The sequence below is a fragment of the Rhagoletis zephyria genome, unplaced genomic scaffold, assembly GCF_001687245.7.
Source record: "Rhagoletis zephyria isolate East Lansing unplaced genomic scaffold, Rhagoletis_zephyria_1.1 Rzeph_scaffold_00004, whole genome shotgun sequence".
NCBI classification, from domain to species: Eukaryota; Metazoa; Arthropoda; class Insecta; order Diptera; family Tephritidae; genus Rhagoletis; species Rhagoletis zephyria.
The window spans coordinates 317,212-335,037 of NW_016157088.1; the positions used below are offsets into that span (position 1 = coordinate 317,212).

Consider the following 17,826-nt stretch of genomic DNA (forward strand, 5'->3'; position numbering starts at 1 on the left):
GCTGTACAACATGGTGCGGCGAATTAAATTACATCGGTTACGCGCTTGGCTTGGTCATATTGTACGAATGGACCGAAACACGATAGCTGTGAAAGTATTCAACGCGATAGGCGCGTCTTCCGCTTACTCAGCGATGGAAGACTTGGCTTCACCTGGCATTTTCAATTGGTGGCAGTTGGTACTGAAGAGAAAGGTCTGGCGTGCTTTGTTGGACTTAGGCGGTTACTGCGCCAATCAAGAAGAAGGAGATATTATATTATGTTACATATATTATATTGTTATACATATGTTTTATTATATTATAATATTTATTTAATTTTATTTTACTTAACTTTGTTTTGTTTGGTTTTATACTAATTTTATTATATTTTGTTTTAATTTTAGTTTTGGTTTTATTTAATTTTAATTTACTTTAGTTAATTTTATTTATGCAGAACTATTTTACTACAAACTTATGCAAAAGTTTGTACACACATAAATTTGTACAATTCATCAGTGGGACCATGGCCTAAAGCACTAACTGTATTTCGGCTATAATCCATGGGCAGTAAAAGCAATAATCCTACATACATATATACAGACGTACATATTTAAAACACGATGGATGCGAAATAAACAGCAAAAATGTCAACCAAACAAATTGCTTACAACAACAACAAAACACATTTACATAATTTTACATTACATAAATTGAAAAATTTTAGAAAATGCGCAACCAATCAAAGCCACAAACGAAAAAACACGAATAAATGAAAGCCAGACAGCATTAAACTCGTATTTTATGATAACGTATGTATGTAAGTATATTTGAAAAAACTATGTTACGAAAGAAATAAATTTTAAAGTTAACTGCATACGGGACTCGTTTTTTTTGCTGCTCAGTCAGTTGTGGCGCGGCTATTGAGACACAAATGCGCAGGCTCCGCGGGAAGAAGCGCCGGCTACGTCCTGTAGTTTGGGGAAGAATACTATAACATTTGAGCGCCCACTCTTGGCAGGTTTTTTATGACAAACAGTTCTTCGGTTCGCTCTCGGATTGCGCTATCATGATGTTATCGATATCAATATTGTTTTTGTATTTGTAAATCTTTTACTTTGTGGCTAAGCAAACTTAAGCATTTGAAAGATATATCTTAAATATATATATTTTTTTTGCATTATGATTGCTTCAATTTACAATATGAATGTTTGTTTTTGAGTTCTGGTTTTTGTCTTCAGTTGCTAGTTTGGCTGCTTTGAAAATTATCGGTTTGTTAAATCGATCGTAGAAAATTGGTCAACCACTGCGCGGATACATTTTTTTTTGTCAAGTAGTTGGCTTAGGCCTCAACTGATCGAAAAACAAATCTTTGAATCAGCGTTGATTGCGACAAAATCACTGAAAAATTTGTTCATTTAGACTTTTTATTGCCTTGCAATAATATATTGCGTTCTTATTCTTCTCTTTTTTCAGAGGTTTATTTCTTGCGTTGAGTTGCTAGAGCTCCCTAAGAGTGGTAGCCTTCCCATTCGGCGATTGACATGTCGTTCAGCAGCGTCTAAATCAGTTGCACTTATAAGTTCACGTATGTTGGCGGCGCTTGCGGTGACGGTTGTTGCGGCCCACCGCCGCCGCCGTTGGCACCGCTGGCCGTATGTGCATTCAATGCCATGGTGTTGCCAACTACCGACGACGGTTGCAGCATATTATTGTTGTTTGCATTGCTTGCATTGTTGCTATTAGACAGGGAGGTGTTGCTGTTGGCTTGACCAGCAACTGCTGCCGCCGCTGCGGCTGCTGCCTGATTGAGTAGCTGCGCGGCGGCAACATTGATGCCGCCCGAGGACACCAGGTGTTGCGAAGTGCCACCATTCGAACTCACGCCTCCACCGCCGGCGCCTGGTATCTCTACAACATTGCTGCTTCCACTACCGTTGCCGCAAGTCGTTGCGCTGGAATTGAGCATTTGCAAATGATTTGATGATGACGTCGACGACGATGATGAGGAGGAGGATGATGAATTGGGCAGCATGACTGTGCCGCCAATGCCTGGAACCCCCGGTGTTAACATGCTGCTGGTGAGCCCAATGCTACCGACGCTCGCACCCACGCCGACACCAATCCCTGGATTCGACATGGCGCCTAAATTTGGGCTGTACATATTTGAGATTAGGTACCGGGCGAAAGGTAACAGCATTGAAGGTAAATTGTCACGTTGATGTTTGTCAAAATATTTTTTTTGGTTTGATTGCGATTTTTATTCCATTCAGCATTTAATTTATAATTTTCCAAAAGAAATGAAAGTATGCAAGCGTAAGAGAGACAGAGAAGAAAAGATTTGGAGTTTCTTGATAAATATTTCTAGATTTATTCAGTAAGATACAAGTACAGTTGCCAAAGTTGGTAACTTTCTATCTACCAAAATTGGTAACTATTGAACCATTGGTAACTTGGTAATTTAATTTTCCTTTTGGTCACTTTTACAAATAAAAATTGCTTAGCATTAATTAAAAAAAAAAACGTTGAATTATGTATTGCACCGCCTTTAATCCAACGCTAATGACAAAACTCATCGCATGAAAATTGTTTTAACTACTGCGCCTTAAACTTTCGGCGTTGTCACTAGGGTTTCTAAGGTTTTCTAAGATATTTATAGTATGATGTATTTTGGAACGAATTTCTGTCATCCCAAATTCTGTCATGTCAAATGTGGTTTGGAGACAATCCGGTTTCGGCATTGTGCCATCTTCAGTGTAATTTTTCGAACGAAAAACTGTCGGAAACAACAACCAAAAAGGAAATATTTATAGTACTTTTACAAAAAAATCTGAGAAAATATAGTACTCTTCAAATATATGTATATAGTATTTTATTTAAAAGAAAAAGTAAAAACGCTTTTTAAGTATACATACATTAGGGCGAAGTAATTTGCTTGGAGGAAAATTTTCGAAGAAACTGTATAGCAAATTCAAATTCATTTAACATTGTTATTTCAGTATTCCATTTTAATGCGCATTCTTTCTTGCAAATTACTGAAATATAACTTTATTTATAAGTGAATAAATATAGTGTGCAAAAGAACTATATTTTTTCCAGCAGTATATAATACGCCAATACTATATATTATAGTACGGTTGGCAACCCTAGTTGTCACGTACTAATTGGTCATAACTAGAGCTTGCATTCTTATGCTAAAGATATGTACCATCATATATAACTACAAGCAAAGTGTATACCAGTTAATGCATTTTGCTTATAGTTATGAAAGTTATATTATCAGCAGCTGCATAGAAAATTATCATTACTAGAACGCTTAAAGTCAAGATTTTTCAGCATTCGCCTTACTTATTGCAATAGCTATGGGTTAAGTTTGTCATCGGTATGGAAATGTTGCCGGGAAGGTATGTACATATGTATGTATATCGTCGATGCCTTTGCGAAAGCGCCCATCGACCAACTGCAAAACCGCCTATATCGCCGTTGTGGCAAAAATGAGATTTGGTAACCTTGAACTCCAGTCATTGAGGTTTATGCATAAAAATCGAAAAATCGTTATTAAAACAACAGATTTGTAAAATAATAGCTAGAGAAAATATCGCCTCTCATGTCAAAGCCTTCAAAGAGAAACAGCTGTTTCGCTTTCTTGTAAAATTTGAGTGCCGCGAGATAGACAGTTTTGCAATTGGAATTCTCATGCTCTCACTCGCGTTCGTATTCACATAAATACCTAAATACATAACGTCGCCAGAGATCGGATTTAAAAAAAAAATTCAGTGTGGTAGAATCTGGAAAAAAATGTAGTAGATTTCATAAAAATGTGGTAGATCTTTGGGTTTGGATCAAACTTTGTACAAAAATTAAAAAAAACTCTGTAAGGTCTCACCCAAATGGCAAACTTTTTAATTAGACTCCAAAAAAAAATTAATTTTAGTATAATAAAGTGCAAGATTGAAGTTGCTAAAAATTGCGTTGAGTTTTGTCAATTTTTTTCCTTGACAGTGTAAAGCTGCCTTCCATATTAAGATATTTTTCGAACATATTTTAAGAGATTTCTGCAACCTTGCGGAGTGCTGCCAGCTTTTTATCACATCACGATGTATCGAAAAATATGGCACGTTCATTGGATTTGCGATTTTTACAATTTTCAAGTAAAAGTAAACAACGCCTCAGAAACCTTATATGCACTTAAATTTAGTAATACTTTAAAAAAATCGCCGTTTTTTAACATTTTCGCTATTAATTCTATTTATAAATCATATATTTTGCAATTTAAATCGCGATTTCTGTCGAAATTTTATAGTATATTTTATCCTCCCATTCAGATTTGTTTCCTTTTACTTGAGAAATTGCATCGTAGCCGGGAATGCGGAATCTTGTATTATATAATTTTTGTTACCATATAGTGTTTAGTGTTGGACAATGTTTGCTCCTAAAATTAAGAAAATTATGTCAAGCAAAAATAAAACTACTCAAAAACGCGAATATGTGGTAGATTTCAGACCTTAAGTGTTAGATGCTCATAAAAGTGGCAGATCTACTACAATGTGGCAGACGTCCGATCACTTATCGTCGCTTGGCGCGCAATACCTCGAATCCGCCGAGAGTCGCAAAAAAGTGTCACAGCCGAAAAAAAGTGTCAAGTAATTCAAATATTTTATACCATGTATATAAAGACTTTCATTATTTAACCTCTCGAAACTTATTGGGGCATATTCATAGTGGAAATAAAATCTACTCTTAGGCTAGTTATAGCTTTTTAACAAAATTTTCAATGGAATCTGTCAAAAAAGCTGCATCTTACATTACACTCGACTTTATTTCATCTATGAGTATGCCGCATTATTTTTAATAAATTGCTAATGGAGAAGAAAATTGCAGTTATCCCGGAGCTACGAAAATGAATTTAACAAAAATAACTTAGGGAAATGCTAAGCTACAAGAACGGTACACTGATTCTTGCTATTTCTGGACATTTCGCGGACGAATTTTGACATTATAAAATGGATGAAATCAGTCAAAATCTTGCCAGATATGTAAATTTGAAGCGCCTTTGAAAAGCAAATACTAAAAGAATTTTTAAATATGTACAAAACAATTTTATTAAAAAATTAACAAAATGTTTATATAGAATTTTTAATCAAAGATAAGGGGAAAAAGTCACATGGTTTTTAAGAAAAGTTTCAAAATATGCCTATTTCTAAAACGTCGGTGTCAGGGGGCATCGATCTCCAAAAAGGTGTCAATTTGACACTTTAGTCGCACAACGGTAACACTGAAACGTACTAGAGGTATACGCCGCCGAGCCACGCCGCCGCCGCCGTTTTTTGTCATTCCTCACGCGCCGTCGCCGAGTTACGAAAATGAAAATATCGGCGCGGCGGCGGCGGCGGCGTTCGGCGCCTAAGGAATTTTGTACAAAATTTTCATGATGTATGTACATTGAATACATCGTTTGAAGGAACTAAATACTACTTGTATAAAACACAATTTAAAGAAATGAAAATTACATTTTTAAATAAGTTTTTTTTTGCATACTTTGGGCCACTGGACAAGAATATGATCTCCTTTATTTTTACAAAAAATAGCGTAACTCAGAAAAAACATAGGTAACATATTTTTCGACGAAAGCGTTTATTACAGTTAAATTAGGGTCGAATACTGGTAATCTAATGATTTTTTTTCCGCAGTAGACAATTCTTTTCATTACTACAACAATACTACTTTTTTATACACCTACTACAACAACAAGAAAGTTATAACACATCAAAAACTTTAACGCCAATACCTCAGAAAGCAGTTATAATAGAAGCAGCCTCTTTGCATCTAACTCCTCAATTATTGGAGAAAAAACAAAGACAAGATGATTTTCTATGTATTTCTTTAATGGCTGCGTTTCTTTATACATTCCGGATAATCCCATTTCACAGCCGAAATAAATAGAATTCGTTTGAAATATACGTTAACATATCATCAGGAACGTTCTAAAGAATAAGTAAACAAAAAAATTTATTCCAAACATTCAGAATGAATAAAGAAATGCAGTCAATATTTTAAACAAACACATTTTTTGCTAATATTTACATTCGTAAGTTGTTTTATTCTGGGGTCGTTACGTTAGCATTCCTTAGTGGTGGTCAAACCCCAGGTAGGTTTTGCTCCCTCGCATCGCAATGTTTTCTACACAGGGTTAAAGTTCCCTCTTTTTGGTAAACGTTAGTATTATTTTTCATTACATTCGGTTCTCCTTAGAAAAATTTAGCGCTTCATATTTTAGTAGAAATTTTAACCATCTATAAGCCATTTTTTTCAACAGTGGGTCAAAAAGGCCCGTTCTGGTTCGAGTTGATGAGTTAAACTTTTGGAAAAAAAAGTAGACCAACCTTGTTTTCAATAAGATAAGATTATTGCAAAAAGTTGATCTCAGCTGTAGGCATTTTTTTGGCAATCAGCTGATAGTGTTTTTGCTTATGAAACTGTACGATGTACAAGATACCTAGTCCGAAAATTTCGCAAAAGAGCAAAGAAACTTATTAAATATCAGCTTCTACTATAATTATTTACTATTAAATTTGTGAAATAGGGAAGCATTGAGGCAGGGTAACCAAATACCGCCTCATACGCGGTATTGCATTTGGCGCGCCAACCGACGATTTGTATGTATGCATGGGCGTAGCCAGGTATGGCAGGGGGAGGACCGAGCCGCCCCCCCCTAAATTTAAAATTTTTGTCTATATATTCAAAAACAGTACCAGGAAATGCTAGCTCGATAATTTCGGCCCAAGTTTTTTCCTATGTACATACTATACAACAAATTATACACTCTTTGCTAACAAAATAAGTATCAAGTTATTCTCGCTAACTTCAAAGCAGTTCCATTTACGAAGGGTAAAAACCTGGCTGTAGTCGACAATGGGCGAAAATGGATTGAACGGTAAACTAATAAATAAATTTATAGTTCAATTGTTTATTACTTTATCTTAAGGTTTGTGTCTTCTATGTGTTCATCGAAAGTTTGTATAAGAGAACCAATTTGAGATTGTTGACAAAACTATAGATAGCCAAGACGTTTACTTCTTAAGTAATTACTGCACATGGCAGAGAACATATGGCGCTCATACATTTTTATAATAAAAATAGCATGTTAGGGGCGCTTAATATATATATTTAAAATTATAGTTAAATCATTAGTTAAACTTAACTACAGAAAAATTACACAGGATACTTTATAATAGATAAGTTGACGGCCCTTAATGCATTTTTTATTTAGTACACGATGTGACAAATAAAAAAAAATTAATTAAATTAATGTTCAATACGCCCTCATATTTATACATATGTACATATATATATCATTTAAGAGAAGATATTCCGCTGCAAAGCAACGATTATAAATTGTTAGTTTATCTTACAAAATTGCGGAGGAATATTAATGAGTATACGGAAAAGTTTATTTTTTTAATTTTTTGTTTTGAATAACGCTATTTGGTTTACTATACAGGTATGTAGATCTATGAATTTAAAAAATATACTCCATATGCCTGCTATGCGAGAGAGAGGTAGAGTGAGATATGCGGGCAGGCTGATGAAGCGGTAGCGCAAGATGTGACCCTTTTACCATGTATCAATTGGGGGACTCCATTGGAGGAGTCATGCTCTAGCTGCCGTAGGCTGCTGTGCAATGAGCTGGGATTTATGCAGAGCACCAGTGTGGTTTGTACGCCGTAGCTTACTACCGTCCCAAAAAGTACTCCGGGAGTGGAGTGGGAGCGATGCATAAAGCACCGTGTGATAGCCGAGCTGGTTTAGCGTTGACCATGGAGTGAGGGAGATGTCAAGCATAGGCGCGTTGACCCTTGTGATGAGCCAAGCTGGGTTATAGCCCGAACACAATGAAAACGACGAGCTACAAACCACACCTGTCAAATTATTTTAACACGTACTCTTACGTAGATAATTATTTTGGCGACGACCGGGCTACGCTACGGCTGTGGTTGTGGCCAGATTAGATCTATTTCTATTTTTCTGGCGACAGATAAGGTTCTTCCTCTTCTTTTATGTCAAACTCATACAAATTCATGATGTCGCTGCCGCGTTCAAAGAAATCATGTCGCCATCGACAAAGCGCTTAGATAATAAAGATGACAAATTGGAAGCTGTGGTCGGTAGCTCGTCGTTTTCAATGTGTTCAGAACTTTAGCGTTGACCATAGGTGAAAATGCCAGCGACTTATCACTTCACTAAGTTCAGCGAAATCAAATATCTGAGAATTGCATAAAAAATGCATGCCCAATAAAGAACGAGCGAGTTACTTTTAAACACAAGTTCCACTAAGATACTTTAAAAATGGAAATCATCAAATTTTGTTATGTTGCAGGTGTGAAGCGGTCGGAAAGAAAAGTTCTTTACGTTCCTTTAGTTCACTAGGTCATAAGAGACTACAGTGTAGATTTAAACTTCCACATAGTTCATGAAACTTCATTTTTTGTTGTTACTTCATTTCATAGCAATTGTAGAAAAACGCTGAACACAGCTGCAAATTAGAAAATAAGAACAAAAATGTTTACGTCGCGTCGTTTGGACGAAAATATTTGAATTTATAGAAACAAAAAAAATCGACCGCCTAGTAAGAAACATTAATTTTTATAAATTTGAATCGGCACACCTACATTAAAATTTTGTATGCATACAAAGTCCATTAAATCCTCCAATAAAAAATGTGGTGTTTTTTTTTGAGAAAAAAAACCGCGATTTTTCTGGGGTTTTAGTGCTTTTTCAAATTCGAAACTTGGCAACACCCACTACTTTTTTTATGACGATCACGGCAAACGTAGGAAGGACTATGATTTGAGGCTATGCACCTGGAATATCCGAACCGTTAATCGAGAAGGTGCCTCTGCCCGGCTGGTATAAAAATCGTGCTTGGCGATTTCAATGCCAAGGTGGACAACGAAGGGATCTTTGGCGCCACTGTCGGAAATTTCAGCCTCTACGACGAATCATCCGATAATGGGCTGAGGCTGATCGACTTCGCAGGGCCCGAAACTTGGTAGTATGTAGTAGAGATGGGCACGGACCTAAATTTTCAAGCCCGGCCCGGCACGAGTGCAAAATCAACTTTCAAAACACGCACGAGCCCGCACGTTAAGAATTTTAGTGGGACCCGGCCCGGCCCGGCACGACGGGACACGTCCCAGCCCGGAAATAAAGAGCCAACTTTCATTGTATGTATACATATGTACATATTTTTAATTTTGTGTTTATGTATGTATATTCACTTAAGCAAATAAATTTTTTACATCAAAGATTTGTATAATATATTTTCTGGGAAGCAGAAAAAGTGGAAGGTATTTTATGTAAAGATATGTAAACACAACTACTAAGTAGCTAATTTTTTCTATCGGTTTCAAAATATTTCTTTTTTTGCTTTTCTCTTATCAAAAGAGTTTTAATATGTACTATTTTTTGTTTGTTTTTTGTATAAAAACAAAAGCTTATCTAAATTTGTAGTATTAGCAACGGGCTTTTTCGTGCTTATTCGTGCTTTTATGAAATTTTACTGAACGCCCATGCACGCACGAGTTCGTGCTGACAGCAAATAATCCGGCCCGTACCGGCGGGCCCCTGCCAAAAGCCCGGCCCGTGTCCATCTCTAGTATGTAGTACTGGGTTCTCCAGATCGAAAAATGGGAAACCAAATCAAACATGTTGTGATAGACGGAAGGCACACTTCCAGTGTTTTAGATGTACATACGTACACTCCGAGGGCCGAGGTGATAGAACCTTCCATTTAGGCTTAATTTAAAGCAAGAACCCTCGACTACTATCCTTGAAAATACTATTCCTGCACCTTGAATTGATGGTCACTTATAGTCATTTATTGAACAGCAAAAAGTGGTTTTTGGCGAAGTTTGAGTCCCTGCCGCAACTAAACAAAAGGTGATAGAAACTTCCACTTAAGCTTAAATTAGGGCTTGAACTTAAAAATACCATCTCTGCGTCTTCACCCTAAGATCACTTATAGTCATTTATTGACCAGCAAAAACTGATTTTGGCAAAATTTTTTTTTTCAATAGCACAATTTTCCAGTATTTTTTTTATTGTTCAACAAATGACTATAAAGGGCCATCAAGTCAAGGTGCAGGGATGGTATTTTCGGGGATAGTAGTCTAGAGTTCTAGATTTAAGTTAAGCCTAAGCGGAAGGTTCTATCACCTTTTTATTTACTCTTTGCTAAAGCTTCTCAAATATTGCAAGAAACCCAATTTTTGACACTTTGACCTCGATTTTCTCAAAATCTGTACGTGATAGGATCTTTATACTTACGGATTCGTAATCAGCACAAAAAAGTCTATCAAAAACAGCTTTAACATTTGCCGCGCCAAAATCAGTGTTGCCCTTGTAATTTTTGATAGTTACATAATTCTTACCTAATTAAAGGTTATCTTTTACCCCATGGATACAATTTTTATATATAAGAGGTTGCGCAATGCGCAGGTCCGTTATTCTTCTCGCAAAGTTTGGGCGACAACAACAGCGAAAACAACAGGCAGCATAAAAAAACATAAAATTGAAGTGAAGAGAAGCGATTTCAAACGAATTGTAATTGATAGCTTATTCAAAAATACATTTAAAGCTAATTTTAACCAAGTTTTTACTCATGCCTTTACGAATCTGATTTTTCAGAGCGACCAATTTTTATGAAATTTTCACTTATGCCCATGGTACAATAAAAACAGGTAGAAGCCAAATTGACATCAAACCTACAAAAGTCAAAGTTTTCGGGAGAGTAAAAATAAAAATGAGCGTGTGTAAGGAAAAATAAAAAATTCCATTTCACTGGTTGACGTTTTTAAGTAAATTTGAAGTTTAATTTTATTTATTTATTTTCTTTAGTTAAAATTTGTTAATTTGTTTGTTGTTTTCTGTCTTTGATTTATGAGTTGCAGTGTTGTTGGAGGGACTTTCCGGCATAAGGGTCATAGGAACAGCACTTGGCATCAAACGTACCTTTCCTGTACCTCCCGGTGCATTTATGAAATCTGCTGCTTTAAAATGTTTAACGCACAGCAAGGCATTTCGCTGCAGCTCTACCCCACAGCTGCTTTCCCAACGCTTCTTACGCTAAGGACATTGAGGCAGGTTAAAAAATTAGTGGCCTCTGATTTATATTTAACACCACATAAAAACAAGGCTTCAGGTGCTGCATTTTTAACACATACACTAAGTATAAGCCGCACAACACTACAAAAATTCAAATGTTAATTAAAATTTGTTTTTAACGAATATTAAAAAAAAAAATCCAAAATCAAACGACATGACATTTAAAACGTAACGAAATATAGGAAATAAAAGAAAACCAAGTTGAAGTTTAAAGGTTTGGTTCTCATGAGAGCAATGTCATTTTGGCTTCTACCTGTATTTATGTGCCTTGACTTATGCCCCTATTACGGTTTACAACTCAACTCCATTTCAGTTGAAAACTTACAATGTGGTATTATCGATAACAACTCAACCTGTCAAACAATTTTTGGTGAATTTCTTACAAATTTGTAGAAAAAATAAACTTACAACGAAACAACAGTTTGAAAAACTAGTTGAGCTGATGGAGAAGCATCCCGAAACTGGACGAGGCAAGCCGCAATTTGGAAGCAGCAAAAGTAAATGCAAGGGATTGTGGGAGCAATTAGCCGTAGAGCTAAACAGTTTAGGACCACCAACAAGAACTGCGCACGAGTGGGGACGAGTAAGTAGTAATCATGGAATTAGACCAATACAATGAAAGCGCAATAATTTATTTCTCCTGTAGGTTTGGGTACACTATAAGGCAAATTTAAAAAGGAAGCTTGCCAACAATCGCAGCAATATTCTTGCAACTGGTGGTGGTCCGTCGCAAGAGGTTTCTTTAAATCCACTAGAAGAAAGTGTTGCGGAACTTATTCAGATAAGGGAACAAGTTGCACCCAGTGGCCGGGCGTTCGGGGTAGAGAATATACCACCGGTGATGGATGGCGAGGAAATAGAAGACGGCTTAGTTGCAGCTTCGTCCATGGTTGATGAGCCCCAGGTAGCAAACATTGAAGATCGGCCCTCTTCGTCAGCATCGCGTATACAAAATCGGCGCAGAAGCTGCAATTTAGAAACTGAGCGTCTAAAGCAACAAAAATATAAATTGTTTGAAAGGCAGGCTAGGGAAGCCCATGAACTACATTTGTTGAAGGTAGAGGTTGAGCAATTAAAAATAGCTAAATTAAGAGGCTATTTGCAAGACGAGAACAGCTCGTGAATGGAGAACTGATGTTTATTTGACAAACATTGAAAGGGCTTTAATTTAATAATTTGAAATATTTTTTAATTTAATTTTACAACATGAAGTAATATTTTTTTTTTTTACTAATTATAAGTTTTGCAATCCCTAATTTTAAGACCACATGAAGTGATATTTTTTTTAAATTAACTATTTTGAAAAACCTAATTTTAAGAGCACATGAAGTGATACTTTTTTAAATTAACTGTTTTGAAAAACCTAATTTTAAGAGCACATGAAGTGATACTTTTTTAAATTAACTATTTTGAAAAACCTAATTTTAAGAGCACATGAAGTGATATTTAATGAATATTAAATAAAAGGTATTTAACCATTGAAAATAAAAGAAGACTGAATGAAGTACAAATAATTAAATGTGAGTTAGAGTTTTTTATTTCTATTAAATGGATAACAAAATATTATTGCGAATTCTTCTGGCGGCATCCTCGTCTTCTGTTTCAATGTTCAGGTTTTCATTGCTTATTTCCGTACTTGAAGCGGTTGCAATTTCTTCAGAAAGTTCCACGCGAAAGTGTTGACAAATATTATGAAAAGCGCAGCAAGCGTTCACAATTTGTGTAGATTTTGCTGGTGAATAATGTAAGCCACGCACAGATAAAAGACAACGAAATCGGCTTTTCAATATTCCAATCGTCCGTTCTACAATATTTCGAGCCTTAGAGTGTATTGTATTGTAGCGAGCTTGTGGTGAACCAGCTTCTGCCATGCGGAAAGGAGTCATTAAAAAAGTTTGTAGAGGGTAACCAGCGTCGCCTTTAAGGAATATTTTAAACAATCTATTTTTGTATTAAATACTAATGACCAGTCTTACCTAAAATCCAGGAATTACTCTGTATGTTTCTCTGCAGATGCTCTTTCAAATCGCTTACGTTAAAAACAAAGGAATCGGGATTTGCGCACGCGTGCCTAGCATCCACATACCGGATAGCCATTTTGTAATCGCAAAGCTTGAAATCGAAATAGATGTCATGACCATTTTATTTTAAAGTNGTATGAATCTGCAAAAAACATTATTAAAATGCCATTCAATTGTCGCTACAATTTTTCTTACTTGGTGCTTGGAAGTTCCAAAGGATTCGAGTGATCACGAAGCCTTTTCCGTATGCGCAGCACATCAGTTTTGGGACCAACATTTTCATCGTTGTAAAATAAATCAACGCTTATGTCCATTTTACTTTTTATTTGAAAAAAAAAACACTCTCTCGTAAACCTTAAGTAAAGTATATTGTTTTAATTTTTCGCCACAAAATCATCAGCTGTTTAATTATCTGTCAAATCGTCACTTTTTTAGGTTGGCAACATCAATACAACTTCAACTGAAGTGAGTTGTAATTCGTAATGCCAAAAAAAAGTTAAGTTGTTTTAAAGTTGAGTTGTTTCAATTTCAATTCAACTGAGTTGAGTTGTAAACCGTAATAGGGACTTTTAACTCACTATATCTCAGACGTTTGTGTATCGATTGGTTTGAAATTTGTACATAATTAACTAGATTCTATTCTAAAGAGGATGCATTAACTACACTTCTTAATACTTATTAAAAACAAAATGACGGATATTTTAACTTTTTTATAAAAATTAAGGAGGTGGTTTTTACAAATGCAAAAGTTGTGTTATGAAGTTTAAAAATTTTGTTTTGTTCAAATGCATTAAATGCATGTTTCATGTTTAAAGAACAAGTAGTTCTAAAGTTATAACAATATTATGGTGACACCCACGAGCGGGCGCTCGCCTCTAGATGACAAATATTTTTACATAGCACTTGCATAAGTAATTTTGGAAGTAATATTAAGTGAAATGTTTAAATTCATAAATTTATCAGTGTAATATAACTTATTAAAGCTCTTTGTTATACATTTAATAGACATATGTACTTACTTACCTACATATGTATGCATGCATATAACTACACACATAGTGAAAATAGTTATTAGTACAGGGATTTACAATATTCGCAGTGTTTTAAATAATAAATTTTTCGTTAATTTTTCATGAAAATACTTTTCATATTTTAACAAAAACCATATGCATAAAATTTTCAAACTTTTTGCAAAACTTAAAAGAAAATTATACAAACTTTCATAAAAATTTTGAATAACAGCTTTTAGAGAAAATTTAGTATGCAATGTTGTAGCTCATTCAATTTCAGTGAATAAAATGCAAGCTTCAAGTCGCTTAAAATCACCTTTGATTTTTTAGAATTTGTTTCTCAAGGGTGTTACGTATTAACTTCCATGAACAAAATGTAGTTATGCATGGAAGAAAACCCTCAACACCATTGAGAAAAAAATATCAAAAATCAACGCAATTTTTAGCGACTTGAAACTTGCACTTTGTAGCACTGAAATTGAATGAGCTTCAAAACTACGTACTAGAGCTCTCGATTTTGTTCGCACATTTTCAAACAGCCCGGGTATATGATCAGCGAGTACTCGCACACTTGTTCAATGCTCATTACTCGAAAATTTTCGAGTATGAGCTCGAGCAATTCGAGTTTTTTCGAGTAATTTGAGCAATGTTTTTTTTTATTATATTGACATTTTTGGTAGCAACTTTTTAAATTTTTTAAATTATTGATGTATAATGCAAAGATTGTTACATTGGTATTTAATAATATAATTTATTTAACATGGATTAGAAAGCAGCTGCTGACAAATACAATTTCAAAAACTCGAAAATTTTTAACAAACATTTGAGCAGTTGAGCAATGAACGATTTTCGAGCGAGTATCGAGCTGCTCGCATTGCTCGATACCCGGGTATCTAGAGCTCTACTACGTACTCAATTTTTTTTTCCAAAAAATCTGAATCAAAAGTTTGAAATATACATATATGAAAATTTGTAGAATTTTTTAAGATTTGCATAAAGTTTGAAAATGTAAGTACATATGTCTATTAAGTTTATAACAAAGAACTTTAATAAGTTATATAACACCGATAAATTTATGAATTTCAACATTTCAATTAATATTACTTACAAAATTATTTGTGCAAGTGCTATGTAAAAATATTTGTTATCTAAAGGCGAGCGCCCGCTCGAGGGTGTCACCATAATATTGTTATAACTTTAGAACTACTTGTTGTCTAAACATGAAAATTTCCCAAAAATTTCCGTATATATTTGTGTATAATGATGCATCAAAACAAAAAAAATATTTTAAACTTCATAAAACAACTTTTGCATTTGTAAAAACCACCTTCTCAATATTTATAAAAAAATTAAAATATCCGCCATTTTGTTTTTAATAAGTACTAGCAGAGCACCCGACGGTGTTCGGGGTAAACAAATCAAAATATAAAACAGTAATACAAATATTCAGTTCAGCATAATTTAAAGGGGACAAACTATTTTCTTTGTTTACATTAAGGCATCCTTAGGAGCCATACTTTTGGCTTTATGGTGCTATAACTAATATATCTTGATCATCACTTGTACTAAATATTTTGTTCCATTATTAATATTAGATAGATTAAGGTAACGATCAAATTTCCAAATTAAAATTATTCTACTACGGTACATTCCGTTTAGCTGCCTATTCGATTAGCTGTTTTATTAGCTGCACTTTTCTAGTATAATGCTTAATTCGGAAGGAGTTTTATTCATTATGAACGAACCTTTTTCGTTTAACAGCATCGCGAGATTAAAAAACGATTTAATCTTTCCATTTCAAAATAATCTAAAGACGGTAAGGTTTCAAAAAAAAAACACACAGTTTTAAATATCCGAGTTATCTAATAGATAAATATATATATGTATATCCGCCTTTTACAAACTCATTTATATATACTTTACTTTGAACACCTCCCATAGATACCTATGTATGAATACCAAATTTCAAGTTAATGTGACTTATGGTTCCCAATTTATTCCACGCCTACGGGATGTGCCACGCCCCCTTTTATAAACTCATTCATATATACCTTACTATAAGCTCCTACCATAGATATGTCTACATACCAAATTTAAATTTCATGTGACTTGTGGTTTTGAAGTTATAGATGATAAAAATTTTCACGCCTATGGGATTTGCCACGCCATCTTTTACAAACTTATTTATATATATATAGTTTTACAAACTCGTTTATATATACCCTCCCATAAGCACCTACCATTGATATGTCTGCATATTAAATTTCAAGTTGGAGGGACTTATGGTTCCGAAGTTATAGATGATAAAAAAATCCACGCCTATGGGATGCACCACGCCCCCTTTTACAAACTAATTTATATAGACCTTATGATAAGCTCCTACAAAATATGTATATAACTGCATACAAAATTTAAAGTTGATGCGACATATGGTTCCGAAGTTATAGCTTATAAACCTTTCATCGAATATGGGATAAGCCACGCCCCCTTTCTCAAACTCGTTTATATATACCCTCCTATAAACACCTACCATTGATATGTCTGCATACCAAATTTCAAGTTCGTGGGACTTATGGTTCCGAAGTTATAGCTGATAAAGGATTCCACGCCTATAGGATGTATAGAAAAACACGTATTTTTCTATTGCCGATTTTCCGTAAAAGGGAAGGAGTTTAGTAAAGATATTCTTCTCTATATACATTTCATTTTGTTTTGACATTTCGTCTTAGTGCTATTCACTTAACAATCAGTGACACCTATCGACTATAGTTCATAAAGTTCATAATGATCATTTACAATAGAGTAGTAAATTCTAATTACAACACTCTTCCTGAATTTAACTAATACTAAGAAAAATAATAAGTGTCTTGAAAGATCTTTTAATTAAATTCAATATTGTTTATATTTTTAATTCATATAATGCCCATTGCATTTGTAAATATTTTGTATTTTGTTTTGTCCAAAGCTTTAGTTAGCACATCTGCTGTCATTTGACTGGTTGGCGTGTATTTTATTTCTATTATACCATTTTCCATTTTTTCTTGCACGAACTTCTCTTTTATTTCAATGTGTTTTGTTCTGGCCGATGATGCACCATTTTTCGCCAACTGGATCGCGCTCTAATTGTCACAAATAATTAAAGTCGGTTTGTTATTGTTGTTTTGAAGCTCTCTCTCCAACCTTCTCAACCAAATGGCCTCTTGAACTGCTGAGACCAATGACATATATTCGGCTTCTGTGGAGGAGAGTGCCATGGTTTTTTGTTTTTTTGATGACCATGAAATTGCAGCTCCCTGCATAGTGAAAACGTAGCCTGACAAGATTTTCACTTGCCAAGTCTGCATCACAAAAACCTTTAATGTCTTCATGATTGCCAGTGAATACAAGTTTTTTAGTGATTGTGCCTTTTAAGTAGCGTAGCACTCGTTTTGCCGCAGTCCAGTGACTTCTCCCATAGTTATTATTAAAGCGACTGAGAACGGAAACTAAAAAATATCTGGGCGGCTAACTTGCTCCAAAAACAGCAGACTGCCAATAAGCTCCTGATATGGTATATTTTTCATTTCTCTTCGCTCAGCATCGTCCGTTGGGCACATCTCGCCTGTCAAACGTTGATTCGGATGTAAAGGCGTTTCTACTGGATTACAATCAGTCA

General features: G+C 34.8%; 1 protein-coding gene across 4 annotated transcripts in view; it reads right to left on the minus strand.

The window, feature by feature from the left end:
• pan (transcription factor pangolin) overlaps positions 1 to 17,826 on the minus strand; it is an 826,450-nt gene that overhangs the window by 22,377 nt on the left and 786,247 nt on the right. The window contains exon 5 of one of the 4 annotated variants that reach the window (XM_017628205.1): positions 932 to 2,133. The exons of the other annotated variants lie outside the window; for them this stretch is intronic. Within the exon in view, the coding sequence (XP_017483694.1) occupies positions 1,554 to 2,133 (580 nt within the window). The 3' untranslated portion in view covers positions 932 to 1,553. Of the gene's footprint in view, positions 1 to 931; positions 2,134 to 17,826 lie in introns of those variants that run through there. 4 annotated transcript variants of the gene reach the window in all.